The sequence below is a fragment of the Lacerta agilis genome, chromosome 16 (assembly GCF_009819535.1).
Source record: "Lacerta agilis isolate rLacAgi1 chromosome 16, rLacAgi1.pri, whole genome shotgun sequence".
NCBI classification, from domain to species: domain Eukaryota; kingdom Metazoa; phylum Chordata; class Lepidosauria; order Squamata; family Lacertidae; genus Lacerta; species Lacerta agilis.
In genome coordinates, this window is record NC_046327.1 from 38,540,709 (window position 1) to 38,560,753 (window position 20,045).

General features: G+C 47.6%; 1 protein-coding gene across 2 annotated transcripts; it reads left to right on the plus strand.

Annotated features, from left to right (window-relative positions):
* Positions 1 to 1,832: 1,832 nt before the first annotated feature.
* On the plus strand, positions 1,833 to 19,950 carry LOC117060524 (ceramide kinase-like). 2 transcript variants are annotated; one of them, XM_033172811.1, is made up of 13 exons: positions 1,833 to 1,985; positions 8,688 to 8,789; positions 9,676 to 9,801; positions 10,351 to 10,479; positions 10,585 to 10,648; positions 12,405 to 12,550; positions 13,256 to 13,330; positions 13,706 to 13,858; positions 14,789 to 14,894; positions 14,973 to 15,055; positions 17,443 to 17,642; positions 19,193 to 19,386; positions 19,723 to 19,950. In XM_033172811.1, the coding sequence occupies exons 1-13, from the start codon at positions 1,868 to 1,870 to the stop codon at positions 19,865 to 19,867; spliced, it is 1,641 nt and encodes a 546-aa protein (XP_033028702.1). In that variant the 5' UTR covers positions 1,833 to 1,867; the 3' UTR covers positions 19,868 to 19,950. The 2 variants fall into 2 exon arrangements, with proteins under 2 accessions (XP_033028702.1, XP_033028703.1); XM_033172812.1 differs by lacking the exon at positions 1,833 to 1,985 and adding an exon at positions 3,353 to 3,548 and having other exon boundaries at positions 19,723 to 19,949.
* The last annotated feature ends 95 nt before the right edge of the window (positions 19,951 to 20,045 follow it).

Here is a 20,045-nt window from a genome sequence, read left to right on the forward strand (position 1 = left end):
TTTATTGACTTCTTATCAGCCATTGTTGTTAGGAGGATCAGTTCTCAAATCCAGCCTTCTTCTCTCCTACTTCCCCAGCAAAAAACCCAGCAATGAACAAATCTCTTAAACCTTTATCCTTTGTTTAACCAATGAAAGGAACGGTTCTAAAAGAAATAAAAAAATCCAGATTTGAAGCACATTCCTTTCTTCAAAGAATTCTGGGCACTCTAGTTGCAAATCTCAGCAACCATTAATACACTACAGTGCACATTATTCTTGGGGGGAAATAATGTGCTTCAAACGTGCTTTGAAAGTATAGTGGGTACACAGACACAGTCACCCCAGAAAAGAGAGAGGACGTAGGAGGAGGAGAGCTGCTTATGAAGAGATAGATTCCTTCCTGGCACTGAAAATACTTTGCCTTATAGTTAGTAAGAGGTCAGTGCACACAGTACAGTACATCCTTTACATCAGGGATGGGCAACTTGTATCTGTTAAGGACTGTATATGGCTGAAACCTATCTATTTGTTCTCAAGCAGCTGGATTGAGGATCTCTGACCATGGTTGTAGTATCCAGGGCTTTTTTCCAGCTGGAACTCGAAGGAACTCAGTTCTGGCACCTCTCAGGAGAGCACCATTGCCTAAGAGAATGAAGGATGTGTTCATGGTGAGTTCCGGCACCTCTTTTTATAGGAAGATAGCACTGGTTGTATCTGCCTTGCAGTCACCAAAGTAAGCTATCCTCTTTGTCCAATCCAGGATCTTTATCTACACTACAGATTATAATCAGAATCAATATCAGTTCAACTATACAAAGGAACCCAAGCAGTTGCGATTGGTAGCAATCATTCCGGAATACCAGTGAAAGCAGCTGGGGTTGCTGGCAATATCCCAGAGAAGAAAGGACTGTTGCAGCCATATGCTTCCCGCAGCACAGGAACCAACTCCTAGGGCCAAAGGGGCTTCATCCCCCCACCCCCGCAATAAAATATTGGAGGGGGCTGTCCCCCAAAAGTTGATGGGCATTGCCATTCAAATAGTGTGTGCGCACCATGTCATGTACAGTAGTTGCTTATGCAGGACGGGGCTTACCTTGGCCCCCCAATATTTTATTCAAGTTGGCACCCCTGTCCCACAGTTGCTTTCCAACATCCTCAGGCCAGTTTGCAACCTGGGCCTCAACCAAGGAAGCCCTTCAGGCCAGGGACCAACTCCCTGTACTACCTGAGAAGGAAACTGCAGGAAGTTCAAGTTGAGATGCAAACATCCCCAGCAGATAGCCAAGTTGCCTGCCGTCTAGCTGCAAAGGTCTGCTGCGTGCCCTTAGTGTGGGCAATTGTCCATGAAGCCAGGATGCCAGTCAAAACGTTCCACGGGGAAGTGCTCTGCTCTCTGCCCTCCCGTGTTAATCCGTGGGTTTACCTCTGGCCAGGTGGTGCTTACTGTGTGTAATTCTGGTGGCTCCCTCTCGAAAAGGGCACCCAGAGTCACCCGAGTGAATAAACGTCCTGCAATCACGGGGCCTCTTATGTTGTTGAGGGGGGGGGGCCCGCGGAGAGACTTTTCCCACGGGACGGGGAGTGCCTTTTTCTGGTTCTACTGCGCCAGCCAAGTGCGCTCTTTTCGGGTCTGCGCGGCGTCTTCGCCTTCCCGGCTTGCCGAGGGTCCCCTGGCGAAGGGACGGGCCTGGCTGCGCTGCGCTCGACCTGGGCAGGCGGAGGCTGGGCGGGCTCCTGCGGCCGGGCTCCCCCGCCCCGGGGAGGCGCAGTAGCCGGCCTGCGACAGGTAAAAGCACTCGCTGGGAGGGCGGCGGCCACAAAGGAGGGCAGGATCTTGCCCCGACGAGAGCGAGCGGAGCGTCCTGCGATCCGCTGCAAGCGCGCCATGCGGGAGACTTTCCTGCGCTGCCCTTTGCGCACGGCGGCCGGGCGGGTTCTGGTGTCTCTGCCGCCGGGCGGTGAGTTCCTGCTGGGCACGCCGGAGCTCGTGGGCCGGACGAGCGGTGAGTCCCCCGGCCGGCCGGGCTGAAGGAGGCGGAGCGGGGCAGAGATGCGGCTCAGAACAGAGCCATGGGCCTGCTTCGCAGAATCATAGCATGGTTGGTAGAGTTGGAAGGGATCCCGAGGGTCATCTAGCCCAACCCCTTGCGGTGTGGCTTTTGCGCGGATGCCTTCTTAGAAGATTGGTGCCGGTTGTCGGGTGTGGTGTCTTCATTCTTCAGGTTTCCATCAGGATTTGAGAGGCGCCAGGTCTCTCTTCATTAACACCATATATTTGAAGCAGAACACAGACACTCACCCCAAAATTATGAAACAGTGGTTTACTCCTCACAAAGCTACAGTTCCCACAATTCGGGTGGGTGGGGAGGTGTATGTGCTTTAACTATATGCTGTGTACGCAGCCTAAGGCTGCAATCTTGTATACTCTTTGGAGGGAGTAATCACTGCATTTATGGGATTTACTTCTGAGTAGATTTACACAGGCTTGCTCTATCCAGTGTACTTGCCACTTTGTAAAGGTGAACGTTGGCAGTATTCCATAATTATGGCCTTTCCGGGGACTCTTGTTTGCTTTTAAATCACTTGCAATGCTGGAAAAAAAAACGGGTAGGAACTCCACTGTGTGATAGCTGAGTGGGGGGGGGGGGAGCAGTGCCGGATTTACTGTAAGCTATACAAGCTATAACTTAGGGCCCCCAAAAAATTTAAAGGAAAAACAACGATGTACATTTCCAAAACATAATGCCTTTAGATACCAATTGGCTTTGGATACCTATTGGGTCCATAAATTACCATATAGCATATATTCAACACAAAAACCAGCAACAATTTGTTGTTGACAAAGGACAGCTGGACATATAAAGGGCCCCATTACCTTCAGTAGCTTAGGGCCTCATCAAACCTAAATCCGGCCCTGGTGGTTCTGCAGCCAAAGTCTGGCAGGAACCTTTCCCACTCCTGCCTAGGTTTTGCAGAGAAAGGTGTGACATTGTTGACAAGGCTGCCCCTTTTTAGGAACAGAGGAGCCCGCCTTGTATCATGTCAGACTCTTCAGCCCACTTGTGCCTCCTCTGACTGGCAGTGGCTCTCTGGGGTCTCAGACAGAAAGGTATTTCCCATCATTTGCTACCTGATCCCACTTAAACTGCAGGGAAGGAAGCCTGGGACCTTCTGCTTGTACTCTGTCCCTGGACTGCACTCTCTTCCACCTGCAGACTTTGCTTCTCCCTCTTCCCCCAGTTGCATGGCAATAACTTTAGGGTTTGCCGTGTGCGTATCCCGAAGGATACGTAACCAGAGATGCTTGTAAGTAGAGGTCCCACTGTATTTTTTTAATGCAGTAATTATTTTAATGTTTTATTAAAGGTGATGCTGTTCCATCCTCTGAATGTAGTTAGTCTTGGTTAATATTTGCCCTACCTTTCCGAGTAAACAAGACAAATTATCTCTCCACTCTTAGGACCAGAATAGTTTCCTCACTGAGGTTAATCATTTAACACAGCAGGTGGATGTGGAAAGAATGCATGCAGACTTAGAAAATCACTAAAAGGAACACAGGGCCAGAGGTGTTTGTGAGTACTGTAACTCCTATTTCCAGTGTTCATGTTGAGAGTGCTGTTTGATTTTATAGCCAAAACAGCACAAACCATGCACGAGACAGGTGTCAGTAGACATGGGGAGGATGGGACAATGTGAAGTTTATAGAAGTACCAAAACAATAAGAAATAAATAGAAAAAAGCAGTAGGGACCTCCAACAGCCCAGTGAGAACTGAGCTCCTTAGTGGCCATGGATTGCAGTCCAACTTGCAAGTGTATACAGTATGTGCAAGTGTGTGGGAAATCAAGAGGACGTTGAATGGAAGGGATGGAATCCTGAACAGGGAGCACTCCACCCCACCCCCCCCAACATTTTGTTTTAGGTCTCACTCATACTTCCCTGATTGTTTTTGAAAAGTCTTGTATGTGTGTGTTTACAACGTGAGAGTGAAAAGTAACTAGTTAGAAGCCCTTTTGTATTGAGGAGTGAAATTTCATTTCAGAGGGGCTTGAGCAGGAGTAGATCCTGGTGGTTTTGTTTTATAAAGGAGTAAATCTAGTTGTCACCTGCATGCATATTGTATTTCATTGCTTATTATTTTTGTCAATAGATCCTGGTGTGATTCTCATTCTTTCTCGCAACTATCCTCTAGGGCAGGATAGTAGTAGTAATACTGAGAATTTTATAGAGAACATTTTAAGATTTCAAAGTGCATTTGTTTTATCTGTAATCCTTTCACCAGCCCTGTAAGGCAGGTCGATATTATTCCCACCTTGCAGATGTAGAGGTGGCTGAGGCTGTGAAAAGAATAGATTGTCTAAGATCACCCAGTACATTTATTGAAAAGGGTGATAACTGAACTGGGGAAGCTTTCTAGCTCAAGTCCTTATCCATTATACCAGTTAATTTTACTCATTTTACAGATTGGGAAAGGAAACTGAGAAAAATTCAGTTTACTTAGTGCTATCTAGAGAATTTGTGTAGCAGATCTTGGTCTATATAAAAAGTATCTACTATAGCTCATGAACTTTCTCAGAAGATGTAAAGATTATTTAGCTTTAATTATGGAGGGTAGGCTTATGGACAGCTGTCATGATAGCTGAATACAGTCCCCTTGTACAGAGTGTAGCAGGCGGGTAGGCAGCCTTCCCTGTCCTGATGCCTCTAGTTGTTGTTGTACTACAACTCCCATCATCCTTGACCCTTGGTCAGGCAGAATGGGGCCAACATCTGGAGGATGCCAGGTTGGGGGAGAAGGCCACAATAGAGGGTAAGTTGTTTCTATCTTGCTCTGCAGTCTGTTTGTGAACTTCCAAGGCTGGTGGGCACTGTTAGAGTGCTGGAATAGATCAACCCTTTAGTTTGATCTGTATTATATAGTTGTTATATATTTGGAAGGGGAAGATGGATAGAAGGCTTCCAGGAGGTGAAACATCTATCTAAGCCATGTATAAACTGCCTGTTCCTCCTTAGTGGCATTTTGCTTTTGGTCTATGATCCTAAACTAGTTTCAGAATCAGAACAATGCATGCAATTGGAAGCTCTTGCAGAATAAGAAAACGTTTTCTGTCCTGTGTTGCAATTTTGTTTGTCCGCTGCTTCCCACCCCTGCGGAAGCCTTGCTCTAGGGTGGCTGAAGAACAAGCTGTGGGGGTTCACTGCAGGAATTGCTGGGTCGGATTACTGCAGCATGACTTTCACTAAAGGTCACGCTAGCCTCCTGGCAGGAATTTTTATTCACATCTGAGTGGAACAGGTCAGTTTACTAACATACAAAGGTCATTCAACTGACCTAACAAGGCTTGGAAGTTGGAATAGCTAGTTCCTCTCACTGTTGCTGGTCTTGCTGTCCAGCAAGAAATCAGGACTGATGGCATCCTTTGATCTTAACATTTCCCCTGTCCCTCCATTCTTCTTAAGCAAGTGGCATCTGATTAGAAGATTGAACTGACGAGGAACATTGTGAAAGAGCCAAGTGAGGTGGAATTGGGGTTAGCTCAGTGCTGCAAGTGATGGGACCAGGGCTGGTGGCTTCCTGAAGGACCCCTATATGCTCCCATTGACTCCTGTGGGAAAATGAAATGCTGCATGTGTCAGCCGTTTCATTGAAGGGACCAGGTCTTCTTGGAAGTACTCAGTGACACTGTGTGGTTCCTATGGGCCCCCGCATTCTCTCAACCTGTCCCTGATATTTTGTTAGTCTTGAATCAGTAATAAAGTGCTCCCAGATTTATGTGGGTACTGAATCTCACATACTTGTATACTGCATTATGACATTTATGATAATCTCACAGTATTTTGAGTTATACGTACTTACAGTTCAAAGATACATACATGCCAGTGAAAATGAAAAATCTATTTTTATTCATCAAGAATAACAGCCCTCAGTAAGCCAATCCTCCATGAACCTGTAAAATCCTCTTAAAAAGTTACCTGTGCTAGTAGTCACTACTATCATGACTCTCTGAGTGAGTGCTTGCCATGAGTCCTGTGGAGCCAGGCAGGATGGGGCAAGGGTAGCAGGAATCAGAGGAGGAGGATTCAGAGCAAGGGGGTGTGGGCAGGGATCAGAATGAGGGCCATATCCCAGAGTTGCCGGATGTCCCAGAAGAGGAGGGAAGTCCACTGGGCCCATCTCTCCTTTGCCTCCACAGAGTGAGGTTCCCGCAGGAGCCAAAGACTCAGCCAGCTAATCAGTGGAGCAATCTCGGTCTGGGGTGGAGGAGGAGTCAGAGGGATGGACGTGAGTCCTATAGCCAGCTTCCCTCCCACCAGTCCCTTAGAAGTGCTAAGTTGCAGAGTCAATCTTCTTTTCATTTGGCACAAGAACCATGTGAGTGACAGGCTGTGCCTTGCTCCTTTAAAAGTTGAGCAGACGATGCGGATCAGGTGTTGGGTCAACTGTCTGCTATGGTTGTCTATTCTCATGTCTGCTAACTACCCCTGGCCTCAGGGGTGTTCCTAAGAGGTGGCCCATTGTTTGCCCATCTGCCCTTGCCTTAGCTGCAGGGCTTCTGCCTGCCAGCTGTTTTGGCTGTCTGGGCCTCTTCTTAGCATTCAGCTCTCTTCTGTTCCTTTTATCAGAAGAAGGAGTGCACTAAGCTGATGCTAGGAAGAGGCAGGCCTTCTTTCTACTACTATGGGGAAAGTGCTGCTGTGGGCACTTAAGGTAAGTGTGGACCTGGGTTGACCTGAAAGCATGTTGTTTGTGCATGCACTTCCCTTCCCTTGAGGCTGGTGCACATGCCCTGGTGCAGAAGTGTAGGAAACTGAGGGGCTGGGTTTGGATGTTTGGCATTATGGGTGAGAATTGGTGCTCAGAGGATGTGTGCCCTGACAGTTCATATATATGTGGCTGTCTCTGTCACACCAGCTTCCTCTGCAGCAAAGACGTCATCAGTGCCAAAACTGGTTATTCTAGTTGACCCCCTAGTGACTGTATATGGTCTGAAAAGGTCCGGTTTGTTCAGTGCTTCGTGGGTCTTTGACCAGAATTTTACAGGCCTGACCAGGGTTTTAAATTTCCTGGCCAGCTGAACTGGAAGTTATTAAAAGCCAGAAAAAAACAGACACTTGTGGCCCTGTGGCTTGGCTGCTCTCCCTCCCGCTGTTGCTGATTTTTTACCTGCCTTCAAGTGTCAAGGCTGGCCTGAAGTGAAGGACAGGATGGCCTCTAATATTCCAAGTACAGAAGCAGATTGGACTGAGGGTTCAAGGTTATTTCAGGGGTGTCACTTGAATAAAATATTGGGGAGGCCAGGTAAGCCCTGCCCCGCATAATCAATCACAAGACGCAGCACACACGCACCATTTGAATAGCAATGCCCATCAACTGGGGGGCTTCAAATATTTTATTGGGGGGGAGGGACCTCACCTTGGCCCCTAGCAGGGACAGCATCCTCATTAGGGCAACAGACTGGCATTACTACCACTACTACTACTACTACTACTAATTTATTTTATGTTCAGTTTCATATATAGAAGAAAAAAGGAGTAATACAAAATAGATAAAGCTACAAAACAGGCCTAAAAACAAGAACATATTTAAAACAGAACAAATTGAAGTCATAAAGTTTCAAGTAACACAACTGGGTTACATTATCTTGAATGTTTTTGCTCCAATAAATTATAAACACACTCCATTTTTTACACACAAAATGTTAGCTGGCCAACTGCCTTCTCACCATTCACATAGAATCCTAGAGTTGGAAGAGACCCCAAGGGCCATCCAGTCCAACCCCCTGCCAAGCAGGAAATACCATGAAAGCATTCCTGACAGATGGCTGTCAAGCCTCTGCTTAAAGACCTCCAAAGAAGGAGACTCCACCACACTCCTTGGCAGCAAATTCCACTGTCCAACAGCTCTTACTGTCAGGAAGTTCTTCCTAATGTTTAGGTGGAATCTTCTTTCTTGTAGTTTGAATCCATTGCTCAGTGTCCGCTTCTCTGGAACAATATCCCAGATGTTAATTATCCATTCTCAGTCATTTTCTTCCAATTAGAACATGCTTCCTCAGCCTTGGCCCTCCAGATGTTTTGAAACTACAATTCCCATCATCCCTGATGGCTAGCTAGGTCCTGCTAGCTAGGGATCATGGGAGTTATAGGCCAAAAACATCTGGAGGGCTGAGGTTGAGGAAGCCTGAATTACCAGTAGAACATAGAATGTTTCTGTCAGCTATCAATAAATGCTGAGCTAATTCCCCACTGTCTGCCTAGATTGGCCTAGTGGGTGCAGGGCACACTCAGTTGTGCAGCTCCTTCTGCCTGACGCAGCTGCCAAGAGCAACAAGAAGCAGCATCTTCCTCCTCTCCTCTCCCTCCGCATGGTGTGTGGATTGGACTCTCAGAGGGAAAGGGCAAATAAATGAGCAGAGATGGTGAGCAGGGGAGCCCATCTTGCCCATTGACCCCAGCATACAGGAGCCAGCACACAGTCCTGGCATTCCTCCTGACAAGGGTGTTCTAACCACCTCTCCCCCAGTGTGAAGGAGGACAACAAGGGATTCCTGTGAAGTGACTTGCAATGGCCAGCCAAGACCCAGGAGAGTAAGTGGGCAGTTGAGTTATACAGCATGTCTGCAGTCAAGAGCCCTTTGCTTGTGGTCTGGCACTTGCTCAGCTCAACTTGTGCCCTCTGAATAATGGATCTCCCCTCTCCCCCAGGTCAGGGATTCTGCATTCCAGTCAAGGAAATGGTTGCTGTAAGGCTTGGTGCTACCAGGGATGGAGAGAAGGACCCTCCAGAGGCTGAAAGCTGTTTCACAGGTGAGCAGGATAGAGCAAAGCAGGAAGCTTCATAGGAACCTGTATGGGCAGCTATTATGCTACAGAACATGGCATGCAGCCTCAAAAGTCAAATATGAAAGTTAAATCTTGGGCGGAAGGTCCAAACAGTAGAGCTCACTTCTGGGGGTACAATACCTTTGGTGGCATTTGGAATAAGGTTGGTTGGACATCAGTCAGGGACATGCTATTTCTGGTGAAGAGCTTTGGACTAAGGTGGGCCTTTTGCCACCTTTCCTCCCCCTGTGTGCTCCCCAAATTAGCTCACTGGGTTTTCAGCACTGTGCTTAGTTCCTTGCTAAATGCCCCGTTGCTCTCTTCCTAGTTCCATGGTACATGGTACAGATGAGCGGGGTATAAATAATAAATTATTATTAAATTATTATTATTATGAACTCCTGACCACCTGATCATTGATTTAAATTTAAGTTTCTAGTCTTTACGGTAGTAAAGAAAAGAAAAAGTTATATTTCTGCCACATACAAGAGGGTGGAGCCTTGATTAACCATAGAAATAGAACTTCTTTCCTCTAGGCATCTTCCTGGTTCTACTGTTTCCAGTCCTTGACTCTCAATCCTGTCAGGGAGGAGGTTTGAGAGGTAATCTCAATATCCACCCTCTTCAGGCTGTGAGCAGGAGTTATACAACTGTGTATTGGGAAAAGGAGCAGTTGTTTTTTCTCATAACAGTATACATATGGAAGTAAATGTATATACTATTTCCAATGAAAAATGTGTAATTAATGCCCCAGGCAATCTCCTGTATGCTCCACACCTTTTAAGGGTTGGGCCACAGTAGACTTCTCAAGATCCCACACCAGCCCTCTTGTCCACCAGCCTTTCTCACTTCCTCTTTCCCCCTCTTCCAGTTTTCTTTGTTCAACGGGAGAAGCAAGAGTGTTGGAGCCTGGGGGTGCTGGAGTTCACTGCCCCTCCCAACTCTCAGCTGGCAGGACGCTGGGTCAGTGCCCTACAGAGCTGGATACATCACCACGGTCAGTTCTCAGGTGGCAGTGGAAAGGGCTGGTAAAGATGGCGCTTTCCTTTTGGACGGAAGCCTTCAGAGACAGGCCACGGTTGCCATGACAAAGCCCTGAGAGCAGGGCTTAGTTTTCAAGAGGAGGGAGGGGGACAGCAAGGCCCTCCCAGTGTGTGTGTTTGGTGGGGACTGTGGTAAGTAAGTAGTAAGGGAAGGTGGGCTTTCTTCATGAGCTTGAAGGCACTCATGATTGCTATTTCAGCTAGTTCAAGGCTGAGCCCTGGTTTGGATTATCAAGTTTTGGAGTTTTGACAGTGGCTTTAAATCAAGTCTCCACCCCTCCCATGTATGGGCACTGAGCAAAATGATAGCTAAATGGGACCCCATGCTCAGAAGCGATGTACCTCTGAATACCACTTTTTGGGGGGGTTGGAGGCAACATTGGGGAGGACAATTTTTCATGTCTTGAATGTGTGCTTCACAGAGGAAGCTGATTGAGGCTTGGCTAGATGGGCCTTTGGCCTCATCCAAGAAAGTTCTGATGTTTTCCCTCCCTCTGCTTCAGGAGTTACACGACCCAAGAGCCTCCTTGTCTTCATCAACCCGGTTGGGGGACGCGGGCGAGCAGTGGAAATCTACCAGGGTCAGGTGGCTCCACTCTTCACCCTTGCTGGGATCCATGTTCAAGTTCTGGGTAAGTCCCATTTCCCTTGACCATCACTCTCCTGCTTTCTCTGTGACACGGGCCTCTTCCCCATTCCCAGTGATATGACCTCTGACCTTCTCTGCACCTTCCCAGAGACCTGCCATGCCAACGAGGCTCGTGACTACATCCTGCAGCAAGACCTCAGTGACTTTGATGGGTAAGGACGGCCAGCATCTAGGATGGCCACTTTTGCATCACCAAAAAAGAGGACAAAAGAGAAAATATGTGTTAATTTATACATATTTATTTAGAAATACTTATAGCTTAAATAGAAATATCAAATAGGGAAGACTGTGACCTGGTGATCTGTTTGCCTGTTCAATCTGCTGTCTACATACTAAATGCCCCCCCCCCATTAGCGTTTGGTGCCATCTGCAAACTTGATCAGGATGCCCTCAAGCCCATCATCCAAGTCATTGATAAAGATGTTGAATAAGACTGGGCCCAAGACAGAACCCTGTGGCACCCCACTAGTCACTTCTCTCCAGGATGAAGAGGAGCCGTTAATGAGCACCCTTTGGGTTCAGCATTGAATGGTAGCATTGTCTAGCCCGCATTTTACCAGCTTCTTTACAAGAATATCATGGGGCACCTTGTCAAAGGCCTTGCTGAAATCAAGATAGGCTACATCCACAGCATTCCCTTCATCTACCAGGCTTGTAATTCTGTCAAAAAATGAGATCAGGTTAGTCTGACATGACTTATTTTTCAGAAACCCATGCTGACTTTTAGTTATCACAGCATTCCTTTCTAGGTGCTCACAGACCGTTTGCTTAATGATCTGCTCTAGAATCTTTCCTGGTATTGATGTCAGGCTGTTGTTGTTGTTGTTGTTGTTCAGTCGTTCAGTCGTGTCCGACTCTTCGTGACCCCATGGACCAGAGCACGCCAGGCACGCCTATCCTTCACTGCCTCCCGCAGTTTGTCAGGCTGCCTGGGCGGTAATTGTTTGGGTCCTCTCTTTCCCCCTTTTTGAAAATAGGGACAACATTTGCCCTCCTCCAGTCTGCTGGCACTTTATACATTTTTGCAATCTTATACAGTGCTAAGTACCATCTATACATCATCTTCATATAATTCTTTTTTAATGTATAAAGGTAAAGGTAAAGGGACCCCTGACCATCAGGTCCAGTCGTGTCCGACTCTGGGGTTGCGGCGCTCATCTCGCTCTATAGGCCGAGGGAGCTGGTGTTTGTGCGCAGACAGCTTCCGGGTCATGTGGCCAGCATGACAAAGCCGCTTCTGGCGAACCAGAGCAGCGCACGGAAACGCCGTTTACCTTCCCGCTGGAGCGGTCCCTATTTATCTACTTGCACTTTGACGTGCTTTCGAACTGCTAGGTGGGCAGGAGCTGGGACCGAGCAACGGGAGCTTACCCCGTGGCAGGGATTTGAACCGCTGACCTTCTGATCAGCAAGCCCTAGGCTCTGTGGTTTAACCCACAGTGCCACCTGGGTCCTTTTTTAAAAAAAATGTATAACAGACTGTAAATTTTAAATTAACTTTCCAGAGCTTCTCCCAAGTGGCAAATTCTCCATATTATAGCCCTGGTCTCTTGCCTATTGTATCATAACTGCTTTAACCATTTCATCCTTTGTTTTCCATTCCAGAAGTATTCTATACATTTTCAAAATTAACTTCTCATCTTTGTCTAACAAATTCCTTTCAAACTCTGATCTACAGTAAGAAAACCCATTCACCAAGTCCTTTACAAGTAGTTCGTTCACTTGGTAATATTTAAAACAGCCAAATACCCATTCCCGGATATAATCTTTAAAAAAACAAAAACAAAAACTTGATACCACCCTTTCCAATTTTTTCTCATATTTAATCCCATCCTGGACCTTTTCCACTTGGGAACCACAAGGAAGGTTGTCTCAGTGCCTGATGTAATCTACCTCATTTCTCCACAGACTGGTGAGCGTGGGGGGCGATGGAACCTTTAATGAGCTCATGCACGCCTTGATTGACCGGACACAGCAAAAAGCAGGAGGATCAGAGAATGACATTGACACAGAACTCTTGTCCCCAAGGCTTCGTATTGGCATCATACCCGCAGGTGAGTATATGGGCCCTGGGCGCTTGAGAGAGAGTGTGTTGAGGGCCTGCAAGGTAGCAAGCACCTGTGGGCACCCAGTGCTTTCAGGTGGTCCTCTTAGTGCCTGCCAGGCCACTGTGAGAACAGGATACTTTAATACAACAGGCCTTGGGTCTGATCCAGCAGGCCTCTTATGTTCTTGAGATTTAGCCCTGCCCATCTGAAGATGCAGGAAAACGTAAGGTGCATTTCCAGGGGTATTTTCCAGCCAGGTAATGTCATAGGGACGCTGGTGGCGCTGTCGGTTAAACCACAGAGCCTAGGGCTTGCTGATCAGAAGGTCGGCGGTTCGAATCCCCGCGATGGGGTGAGCTCCCGTTGCTCGGTCTCAGCTCCTGCCCACCTAGCAGTTCGAAAGCATGTCAAAAGTGCTGGCGGGAAGGTAAATGGCGTTTCTGTGCACTGCTCTGGTTCACCAGAAGCAGCTTTGTCATGCTGGCCACATGAGCCGGAAGCTGTACGCCGGCTCCCTCGGCCAATAAAGCGAGATGAGCACCGCAACCTCAGAGTTGGACACGACTGGACCTAATGGTCAGGGGTCCCTTTATCTTTAATGTCATAATTTTTATTTAAATAATAATAATTTATTATTTGTACCCCGCCCATCTGACTGGGTTGCCCCAGCCAGTATGAGTGGTAATCTGTTGCTCTTCATTTCTACGCCAGGTTCTACAGACTGCATCTGTTTTGCAACTGTGGGAACAAATGACCCCATCACCTCTGCTCTGCACATTGTTATAGGTACTGATTTTCCCTTTCCTACCCATTTATTCCATGGCTCATGGCATTCAACTCTTGCGAGAATGGAGTATTGACATATCTTGGCTGGGAACTTTGCAAAGCTGGGTTGGGGAAGCAATCCTCTCTGATAGATGAGCAGGGTTAGCACAGAAGACAAGGACATCCTTTTGGAGGTCCTTATCCTTTGCAAATGATAGATCTTGGCTACTGTGTTCCAGTAATTGCTAAGGAATGCAAACAGAGCTCAGTACCTTGTTAAATACAGATGCTACCTCTTTTCTGATGGGAAATGTGTAGCAGAACACAGTACTGGGTAATGGAACTTTTAAAAAATATACATACCTGGAACCTTAGTGGCCTTTTTCTGTTTTCTAGGGGACAGCCAACCTATGGATGTCTGCAGCATTTGGCACAATGGAAAGCTTCTCCGTTATTCAGTCTCACTGGTTGGCTATGGCTTCTATGGGGATGTAGTGAGCACCAGTGAGAAGTACCGCTGGATGGGCCCGCTGCGCTACACCTATGCCGGTAGGCAGGGGAAGGAATCCACTGTGATAAGTTGGACAACGATGCCCAACTGACAGAGGGAGCATGTACACTGAATATCTGGACCAGCTCACTGAAATCTTCTTTCCTGGGCTTGACAGGGCTCTCTGGCTTGGGGCAGGGGACAAGGATAGGACTGGCCAGCAGTAAGATGAACCTTATTGCCTTATAACCAGGGAATGTGGTACCTTTGAATTACGAGTGAGTGTCTCCGTTCATGAAATAGTGTTAACTGTAAACTTGATGGATAATTTGCATGATATAAGTTTGGCCCCTTTTTTGAGGTACATTTTCTCTTTATAGTTATACTTACTGGTTTTCCCATAGTAGTTTGCACAGCCTCCAGTTGGCATGAAGAGTGGCAGGATAACCATTGCTGGGACAAGGAAGCTGCCCAGAAGCGGCAGCCTCATAATTTACAGTGAAGAACTGGCCTAGCCAGAGGAGCAGCGTGGGAAGGAGGAAGGCAGCCAGAAGTGGCAGCCAGCTAACCTGGTAATCTGCCCCTGGTCCAGATAAGGCAGTGGTGTCAGCACCAGAAGATCTCAGGCTGGCCAGCCAGCACTTCCGGCCTCCTTCCTGTGCTCCTCCTCCTCCTCCTCCTCCTCCTGCCAGACCAACTCTTCCTCCCACTCAGCTGCGGTGGCAGCATGAAGTGGGAAGGTAAGGGGTTCGTTTGGGGAGGAGGATGTGGGGTTTGGCAAGGTCTAGGGGGAGTGAGGGTGGGAGGATTGGTGACAACCAAGGAGGTGGGGGAAGGCAGGGTTGGGAAGCAAAGCAAGCCAGAGCCGAGTCCTTGGTATTTAAATAAAAGCTGACATTGTTAGGATTATGTATCAGTTATTAAAATCTACTCTGAAGTGCTGCAGGCTGCCAGCCAGTTGAAAACAACTCTCTCCCTGTTCTCTCCAGGAGCCAAGGCACTGCTGAGGAACTGCAGCTATGAAGGCACAGTGGAATTCCAAGTGGCCAGAACAGAGGAGGCAAACCCAAGGGACCAAACACGCTGCCGCTCTGGGTAGGTGGAAGTTTGACAGTTGGATTTACAATAAAGACAAAGGCTGGGATCAGAAGTGACACCACCCCTCTCTTTCAGGTGTGTGGTCTGTTCAGAGTCTAGCAAACAGCTACCGGATGGGACAGAGGAAGAAAACCTTTCAGAACTGGAGCAGCACATAGGTGAGAGAACTAGACATTGAGACTGATACTCAGCTGACTGGCTGGGGCTAGATATGGTTCAGTTCCTTCATATGCTTTCCTGTAAGCTGAAGCTGCTCTATGGTCTGGGCATAGAAGCCAGGTGCCCTGGATCCTACTTTATTTTTAAAATTCAGCTGCACCCCTCTTGTATCAGAACCATATATGGGTATGACATGCAAATGTCAGACAATGATCTGATTATATGCATGAATTCCATATGATTGAACAGATTAGAAATTCTAACTTTACTGTCACATATTTTTAAGCAGAATTCTGTCCTTCCTTTGTGTCACCGTCCCCCATTTTAAATGTATGAACAGCATCTACAGAGGCCTCAGAAACAAGAGAGACATTTGCCCTGATCCAGCACGCTTCCATGTGTGAATGTATATGTTGCCTCTATTGGAACTGGCTCTGTGCATCTCGAGACACATCCATGGCTGCCGCTCGTTGTATGCAGCTGGAGCCGGCTTTGGAATTTTCCTGAGAATATCCACTTATCTTTTAAAAAGATTTTTTAAAAACAGGTTTCTTCTCCTTATAACTGCAAAGTATATAAAATAATTTACATAGTGCTTTTAAATGTGTTGCCAGCCCTTTTGGGCTTGTGGGCACATTTGAAAATAGAGAAACCACACACACACCACTAATAAGCACACACAGCAAACTATTCTATTGGATACCTATTTTTTGGCGGGGGGGGGGGGGGAGAGAGACCCTGCAGGTGCCAGGGATGGCCTACGAACAGTGTATTCAGGGGCTGCCAGTATATCAGTTGCAGGTGCACATATGCAAAATATCTATACCTACTTTTTATCCGGAAAGGTTCCTAGTTCTCAGCATCCAGATAAATAAAGAACGATACACTAAGCTATGCCAGCTCTTTGCATTTATCTGAGCTACATTTCCCACTTCTAAGCCAGAAGCTGTGCATGCCCAGGAACTGTCTGCCATGCCACTGTTAAAAACCCAAAGCATTTTTCTCATAAAAGGAATGTCATGGCAAAATGCCTATGGCATTCTATCCCTGATTCATATCTCATTCTCAACCACAAATTTGTTGGGTGGCCTTAAGTAAGATGCCATCTCTTGCATTCAGGCATCCTACTTACAGCTGAGAAGACTAGTTCTGGCCTACTTTACAAGATTGTAAAAATTACTAAGCTAATGAATGTTTAAAGCACTGTGGATCCTAAAGTACTATATAGGTGTTATTATTGCACACAGAATAGCCTTCTAGGGCTGTGCAGCCACCCTGTTAATTTCCAGGCTCAGGTGTCACAGCACTGTGAGGCAAGGAATGGCCAGAGTGAGGAATTAACTATTTATTGTCAAAAGTACACTTACAATTTAGGAAAAGGCAAGTCTATCAGTCCTGCGTCTCTCAGCTATTCCTAGGTGTGCACCCAATGAGGCAGTTGGCATAACAGAGAAGCTCCGCCCCCAACCTCAGGTTTATGGATCTTCCCCACCTGAGCTGCACATAGGCAGGTGAAGACTCCACTTGCAGGCAACCTGTTTCTGCTCCTCTCTCTGGGAGTCAGTGGAGCAGCAGGAGGAGGAGGTGTGGAAGTCCTGCCTGGACTCTACACTAGCCTGTTCTCCCCCTCCTCTTGCAACTGTTCTACGTTCTCCGTTCCTGCAGCTCCTGCTGCCTCTGCCTCTGCCTCACTCAGATCCCTTCTTCCAAGTCAGTCTCCAACACCCCCTTCTCTGGTGTGCACTCATCAGAATCCAGCCAGTCCCTAACATCAGGATCGACTATATAGACCCAGCACTGGCCACCTTGCTTGCAACAACCACTTAGAGGTTTTCTCTACAATCAAGCAGTATATAAACTTTATGAAACCAAAAACATGTGTTCCATTTCATTGGGAAACCTCAAAAGCAAACCAGACTGTCTCCCACCCAGACTGTCACCTCCCTGTTCCTGCAAATGCAGTGGCAGTGAATTAAACTGGTTTGAGATGCTCGCCTTTGTTTGGGGCAGAATGTGGTAGAGAAACACTGACAGGAATCCCTAGGTCTGAGCAAAGTTTGCAACCTCAAACAGGAATTAATTGCCTGCTCTAGGCTAATGGGCATTGTCTTTAATCTCCCACCATCAGGGTTTACTGAGCCAGGGCTTAGCCCTGGAAATAGCTTTTAAATGCCAGTGCTTGGCTGCAGCACATGGGAAGCTGCGTTGAAGGAGGGAGTCCCTCACCTTCACTTCCACATAACAACCTGCTGCTGCCACGGGGCTGTCAGGAGTCTTGCACCCTAGAAAAAACATTTTTTTCAAATAGGCTGTCTAAGCAGCTGCTTTGTCCCAGTTAAAGCTGCCCAGGATAAAAGCTCTCTCTTCTTCCACCCCCCCCCACCAGATGGCGAATGGCAGCAGGTTCAGGGTCGTTTCCTAGCCGTCAACTTGACCTGCATGAGCAGTGCCTGCCCCAAGAGCCCTGAGGGACTCTCACCCTGTGCTCATCTGGCCGACGGTACGGCAGACCTCATCCTGGTACATGAATGCTCGACGCTCTCCTTCTTGCGACACTTGACTCGGCACACCAATTGCTCAGACCAGGTATGGAGAAAGCCTCTGCCTTCCCTGCACTTGTCTCCCCACAGAGCGGGGGGCAAAACCTAAAAGGCCAAGCCTCTTTCTGACAACTGCAATTCTGCCCATGCATCTGCAGTTACAACTATGAAAACTCAGATATGTGTGAAACTGAGCACCCTGTACAACAGGCATATATTCATTCCTGCTCCAGAACTAAGGCCTGCTATTTGACACTGGTGGTCAACTCTTATTTTAGAATTTGAACATCTTTTGAGGCAAAGTTTGAAGCCCCTGGTGGAGGGTTGAAGTGTTAGGGGAGTACAGAAAGGGGCTTGAAGACATTAGACGAGCAGTTCAAAATCCTTTCGGAATATAACCTGAACACAGGAGACTTTTCTAGGCAACTACATTGTCCTGTCTTAAGCAAAATGAGTAGAACTATGCCATCAGATAGGGATGCGGGTGGTGCTGTGGTCTAAACCACTGAGCCTAGGGCTTGCAGGTCGGAAGGTCGGCAGTTCGAATCCCTGCAATGGGGTGAGCTCCCATTGCTCAGTCCCTGCTCCTGCCAACCTAGCACGTCAAAGTGCAAGTAGATCAATCGGTACTGCTCTGGTGGGAAGGTAAATGGCGTTTCCGTGCACTGCTCTGGTTCACCAGAAGCGGCTTAGTAATGCTGGCCACATGACCCAGAAGCTGTCTGCAAACGCCAGCTGCCTCGGCCTGTAGAGCAAGATGAGTGTGCAACCCCAGGGTCGTCCGCGATTGGACCTAACAGTCAGGGGTACCTTTACCTTTATGCCATCAGATGCAGGGGACACCTTTCATTAACAGCCCCTCCGACGACTTCTTTCATCTTGGGCCCCTGGGCCCCACTCTCTTTAGTGAACAAAGAGCACCCTCCCTGCATTTAAATGGTGAGGCCATAAAGGCTGTGCTCTAGTGGCACCACTGCCCAAGTTAGGTTGGTAAACACACAGAATCGGGCCTTTTCCATAGTGGCACAAAGGCTTTGGATCATCTTCATCCAAAAGGTATGCTTGGCCCCTTTACATCTTTTGCTAGGGGGTTGGTGAAAGCCAGTTTTCTTCTGGGCTTCTAAAAGTGGCTGAATTGTTCCAGTCATGATACCGGTGTTCCTTCTATAGGTATTTTATTCCACTGCAGCGACTTGAATTGACACTATTGTGTTTTCTTACATATTCTTCATGTAACTTTGGGGGCTCCCAGGTCAAAAGGCAGTATTTTAAATAAGGGGAAGAGCCACAGTTCTCCTTCAGAGCATGTGCTTTTGCATGAAGAGCAGCGGAGGAAATGCAAAAAGCCTATTGGGTATTCAGAGTTGCAAAATGCCACCTGCCTAAGTTCTTGGAGAGGCTCCTACTGCTAGTCTGTCCAGACAGCTAAATGGGCCACTGCTCTGACAGTAGAAAGCAGCTTCATACAGAGCTCTTGCTTAAACCTGCAACCGCTTGAGTTAGAGCTGGAGCGGTTAAGACGACTTCTGGTAATGCCAAGAGCTTCAGAGATCAGAGGGTTAAAAAACAACAACAACCCTTGAATGTGCTTTTCAGTTTGACCTGCCTTTTGTGAGTGTGTACCGGGTCCGGGCTATTCGTTTCACCTCAAAAGTGGAAGACCACACGGATGGAGAACCAGTTGTACGACAACGCAAGGGGCTGTGTGTGGGGCTGTGTCAGGAAGAACCACCCAGCAGCTGCTGGACCTGCGACGGTGAGACCCTGCAACATACCGACATCAGTGTCAGGTAGGTTGTCTGGATAGTTGTGGCAAATATTCTTCTGCTGTACTTCAGGGGCACAGGTGTTGGTGGAGCAATCTACAGTGAAATCTCTTGTGAAAGAGACTTCAATGCCACACAGACACAGCCAGAAGTATCAGAGCAACAGCATGTGATCAGAACCAGTAAAAAGCTTACTGCGGCCCTTCCACAAAGTGTAGCCCAGGGCAAGCACAGGCATGGAAGCTGCCAAAGATGCTTAGAGAGTGTTACATTGCTAAGTGAGCTGGACAGCTGTTATACAGCAGTCTTCCTTCTATCAGGTAGTGCTGCTAACGACCCTCTCTGCCTTTCTCTCCACAGAGTCCATGGGAGGCTCATCCATCTCTTTGCCCGGGGCATCGAACAGGCACCCTGTAGGCTTCCTGCTGACCCAAGAGAGGGTCAAAGCTCAATGACAGCACAGCCTGTGACTGCTGCTAAGAATCTACAAGGCCATGAACACTGAGGAGCCACTGCCTAACCATTGTTGGGGAATAAATTCCAGACTGGTGTCTCAGAACCTATGAGTAATAGGGCAGCTCCAGAGAAACTGTCACTAGATGCTGCTGCTCCACATTCAGATTTGCTGAAGTGCCACCTCACACCTACCATTTTAGGGTGCTGGCCCTAGAGAGGAACAGCAC